General features: G+C 44.7%; 1 protein-coding gene across 1 annotated transcript; it reads right to left on the reverse strand.

Moving 5' to 3' along the window:
* Positions 1-1719: 1719 nt before the first annotated feature.
* LOC139401296 (fatty-acid amide hydrolase 2-A-like) lies at positions 1720-4182 on the reverse strand. Its single transcript, XM_071145638.1, has 4 exons — positions 3915-4182; positions 2753-2835; positions 2439-2575; positions 1720-1970 (listed from the first exon to the last, which is right to left on the reverse strand). Exons 1-4 carry the CDS (start codon positions 4104-4106, stop codon positions 1756-1758), a joined length of 627 nt encoding a protein of 208 aa, XP_071001739.1. The 5' UTR covers positions 4107-4182; the 3' UTR covers positions 1720-1755.
* Positions 4183-4871: the final 689 nt, after the last annotated feature.

Below are 4871 nucleotides of genomic sequence, written 5' to 3' on the forward strand. Positions count from 1 at the left end.
ACCTCATTTGCACTCACTGTATATAGACTTTTTGTTGTATTTTGTTCTACTGTATTATTGACTATGTTTTGTTTATTCCATGTGTAACTCTGTGTTGTTGTTTGTGTCGAATTGCTATGCTTTATCTTGGCCAGGTCGCAGTTGCAAATGAGAAGTTGTTCTCAACTAGCCTACCTGGTTAAATAAAGGTGTTCTCAACTAGCCTACCTGGTTAAATAAAGGTGTTCTCAACTAGCCTACCTGGTTAAATAAAGGTGTTCTCAACTAGCCTACCTGGTTAAATAAAGGTGTTCTCAACTAGCCTACCTGGTTAAATAAAGGTGTTCTCAACTAGCCTACCTGGTTAAATAAAGGTGTTCTCAACTAGCCTACCTGGTTAAATAAAGGTGTTCTCAACTAGCCTACCTGGTTAAATAAAGGTGTTCTCAACTGGCCTACCTGGTTAAATAAAGGTGTTCTCAACTAGCCTACCTGGTTAAATAAAGGTGTTCTCAACTAGCCTACCTGGTTAAATAAAGGTGTTCTCAACTAGCCTACCTGGTTAAATAAAGGTGTTCTCAACTAGCCTACCTGGTTAAATAAAGGTGTTCTCAACTAGCCTACCTGGTTAAATAAAGGTGTTCTCAACTAGCCTACCTGGTTAAATAAAGGTGTTCTCAACTAGCCTACCTGGTTAAATAAAGGTGTTCTCAACTAGCCTACCTGGTTAAATAAAGGTGTTCTCAACTAGCCTACCTGGTTAAATAAAGGTGTTCTCAACTAGCCTACCTGGTTAAATAAAGGTGTTCTCAACTAGCCTACCTGGTTAAATAAAGGTGTTCTCAACTAGCCTACCTGGTTAAATAAAGGTGTTCTCAACTAGCCTACCTGGTTAAATAAAGGTGAATAAAAAAATATATAAAAACAAAATGCCACCAGGGGTCTTTTCACAGTCCCCAAATCCACAACAAATTCAAGAAAGCGTACAGTATTACATAGAGCCATTATTCAATGGAACTCTGTTGCTCAAATGAACAGCAGACCTGGTTTAAAAAACAGATAAAGCAACACCTCACAACGCCTCTCCCCTATTTGACCTAGATAGTTTGTGTGTATTGTATTGACATGAAAGCTGTGTGTCCTTTTTAAATGTATGTAGTTCTGTCCTTGAGCTGTTGTTGTCTAACGATGTTCTGTATCATGTTCAGTGTGGACCCCAGGAAGAGTAGCTGCTGCTTTAGCAACAGCTAATGGGGATACTAATAACATACCAAATATTAAAATACACACACACCTGCAATTAAACACAACCACACGCACGATTAGAAGGAACTGGCCCCGTTACATCCTACAGAGACAGCAGATTGGTGTGAGCGTCTCACACACACAGGACGTGTCTCTCTGCAACGCGGGACAGATACAAACCTCCATGCACACAACACTCACACACAGGTGTCAGACTGGACGCCCTCACCTGATGTTGGCTTGTGGCCGAAGACACCGTTGAAGAATGCTGGGATGCGAATACTGCCCCCAACATCAGAGCCAACCCCTATCACGGAACCACCGCCCCCCAAAATACTGCCCTCCCCTCCTGAGAGAGACAGACAGAGAGATAAAGGTCATACTAGATGGTAGTAACAATATATTGAAGGTTGACAGTAAAGGTAACATTCTATTATCTGCTCCATTCCACCGTATTCCAAACATTCTGTTGCCATTCCATTTCATTGGATTCCATCCATTCCATTCCATTGGAGAATGACAGCAGTGTAACTAACCGGAGCTTCCCCCTGGTATTCTCTCCAGGTCGTACGGGTTGTTGGTGATTCCATACAGGTGGTTATGGGACTCAAGCCACATGCAGAGCTCACTACAGTTAGTCACCCCCAGAGGAATGGCCCCTGCCCTCTTCAGCAGAGCCACCGGGGGAGCGTCCGTTGCCGAAATCACCCCCCGCCGTGACACCAGCCCTGTGGAGTTAGGCATGCCTGGGGAGAAGAGAGAGGGAGAGGGATGGTAAATGGGGACAGTGGACAAGGCATTGGAACAAACAAGGCTTCTATTTCAACTGTAGTAGTTCAGTAGGTTTCCAATTTCAGCAGGTTTAGACCTTGAGAGTGAGGGAATGGCACAGAGACAGATAGACTTTAGCAACAAACGTTGCATCAAGGACAACCAGTGGGGAAAGAACACTGATTGCAGCACAGGCACAACTACAGCTCAGGGTATTGGCCATGTTGATCATATTATCCTCACTATAAGTAGCATTAGTAGCCTGCCCTGGACGCAAGACTCCATACTTTGGCACCAAACGTTGCATCAAATATTGAAATACAACAGACAGCAGTACTGCTGCAGGTCAGGGCAGTGACCCTGTTTGCCAGAGTACCAGGGTACATAGACATAAAGTGACTCTATTCTAACCATCATTAGAAGGAGTAGCATTAGCAGCCTACCCTGGAGGGAGAAGGCCTCTTTGACAGTGAAAGGGACACCCAGTAGAGGAAGCCTGTCCTCCAGAACATCCTCTCCTCCTGTCTCCTCCTCTATCAGCTTATCTACCTGGGCTGCCTCCTGCAGGGCCAATGAAAACCTGAGAGAGATGGGTGGAGGGATGGAGGGAGAGAGAGAGAGAGAGGGGTGGTAGGAGGGAAGGACAGAGAATAGGAGGTAAGAGATAAAGGGAGGACGGGAGTGTGGCTTGACTTGAAATGCACAGTGAAAGTAGGTGTCCTCTCTCGATCTCACACACACACACCCTCTCTCTTACCTGTCCTTGACCATGGCATTGATGAGAGGGTTAATCTCTTGGATGCGGTCTATGTAGGTCTGTACCACCTCCACACTGGTTACCTGAGTGAACAGGGGCAATTATATCAATTACAGTCTGATTCATCAAGATATTCTGTGCCCCAAATGCCACCCTATTCCCTGTTAGTTCACTACCTTTGACCAGAAGTAGTGCATTACATAGGGAATAGGGTGCCATTTGGGATACAAACATGATCAATCCAAAAAATAAATGAGAAGCACAACGGTGAATATTTAGGATGAATATGCCTATTCTCGTACGCTGTATACACTGTAAAAAGCTATTCTGAGAGTACAATTGGCAGGATGTATAGTGACATTTTCCAGATGTTCAAAGCACTGTAACGTTACATAGCAGAGAGAGAACGGGAGTCGGGGAAAGAGTTCCTATTGTTTCTGTCTCTATCCCAAAATAGCACACTATTCCCTTTATAGTGCACTACTTTCAACCAGAACCCTATGGGCCTTGGTCAAAAGTAGTGCACTATATAGGTCACCAGTTGCCATTTGGGATGTAGCCTCCTCTGACTACAGTGACCTTTGTGCAGGTGAAGTCAAGTCCCCTCCGGTGGCTCTACGTGGCCCCCTGCCACTATTGTTCACGTTCTAGAAGTAAATCCCTCTCAACAGGGAGCCCGGCTCAACCATCAAAAGCCACACAAATCTGTGTCCCAACTGGTACCTTATTATGTAGTGCACTGCTTTTGAATAGAGACCTGTATGGAATAGAGAACCAAACTACAGTATATATTCTGGGATGTGACCGGATGTGTTTGAAAACACAACCAACTTGAATGTATTTTATATGAAATGTTAATTCAATAGGCTAATTTATTCAAGTAGGCCCAGAGTAATACAACTACTATTAGGTACGAACTACTATGTCAGTAAACTACTGTCATGAGTTATTACTAGCCTACATATCCCAGCATTCGTCAGTGCCACCGAGTCACCTTGCAGCATCTTTCTCTTCCCTAAACATTCCGAGCTACGATGCATAATAAAACAAGCAACTGGCAGTTCTTAATTTACCCCGGACATTTCTATATGACTACACGTTATGTCACGATCTACCGGGTGGCATTTAACTACCTAACAATACTTTAATAAAGTTCACCTGCCTCTCTCCGTCGAATCATGCGGGCGAGCCGCATCGCGGGGACCATCAACAGTGGGTTGGTGATTGGTGGGAGCCTCCTCACCGACCTCTCGGCTCCCCGCCGCTGAGCGAGCAGCTGGAAGACGGCAAACAGCATCCCGACCGCTCCCCGCAGTATCGAGGCCAGGAACCGTTCGAACCGTGTCAGCGCCATTACTACCGATAGCGGAAGACTAGCTATTTCGACATGAGATTTCGGGTGCCAGAAATTGCCGTACTACTAAAAAAGATCCACTGCTGAGTCTCTATCCACTCTCCCAGAATGCAACGGGGGTGCTGTAATAAAATGAACCTCTGCCTCTGCTAGCTGCAGGTGTTATGTCAGACTCAAGTTTCTTGCATGAAAGTTAACCGGAATTTCCGTAGGGGACCCCATACAATCAGATATGTTATATCACCGCACCGCTACGGAAGAAAGACTGCAGTCAGAGTGCAGTATAACTACAGTATGCATAAAACACTTTTTTTACTGCAGTAATTTTGCAGTGTAACTGCAATTAGAGTGCAGTATAACTGCAGTTCAACTGCAGTACAATGCAGTTATCAACTGCAGTTGAACGCAGCAATTACTGCGTCCAAAATACCACAGTCGACTGCAGTTACTGCACTTCTCAAAACTGCATTTTTTTGTTGTTGTCAGGGCACAATCACAATGAAAACGGTCTTATCTGCTGAAACTACACAGTGAAACAATTACATTGCATTGTTATACAGTTTATTGTAGCAGCAAGCGCTCTTTGCAGTGTCGTTGTTCCGTTTACTACCACTAGATGGCAGCAAATATCCCAGTCCAACGCTTCAGCTTCCTCCATTCAGACCCGCAGAGACAGTACACACACACAAAACACGCAGACACGCACTATTTAGGAATTTGGACTGGTTTTTAACCTTTCATTTGAAGGCCTACTTGTCAAACATG

This window comes from Oncorhynchus clarkii, unplaced genomic scaffold (genome assembly GCF_045791955.1).
Source record: "Oncorhynchus clarkii lewisi isolate Uvic-CL-2024 unplaced genomic scaffold, UVic_Ocla_1.0 unplaced_contig_3351_pilon_pilon, whole genome shotgun sequence".
Taxonomy (NCBI): Eukaryota; Metazoa; Chordata; class Actinopteri; order Salmoniformes; family Salmonidae; genus Oncorhynchus; species Oncorhynchus clarkii.

What these genes read in the sequence shown, in the direction of transcription:
- LOC139401296 (XM_071145638.1), bottom strand. Translation starts at nt 4,106, where the DNA reads ATGGCGCTGACACGGTTCGAACGGTTCCTGGCCTCGATACTGCGGGGA. An exon ending in AATGCCATGGTCAAGGACAG is followed by an intron (nt 2,576 to 2,752) that starts GTAAGAGAGAGG and finishes CATCTCTCTCAG; the next exon opens with GTTTTCATTGGCCCTGCAGG. An exon ending in AGAGGCCTTCTCCCTCCAGG is followed by an intron (nt 1,971 to 2,438) that starts GTAGGCTGCTAA and finishes TCTTCTCCCCAG; the next exon opens with GCATGCCTAACTCCACAGGG.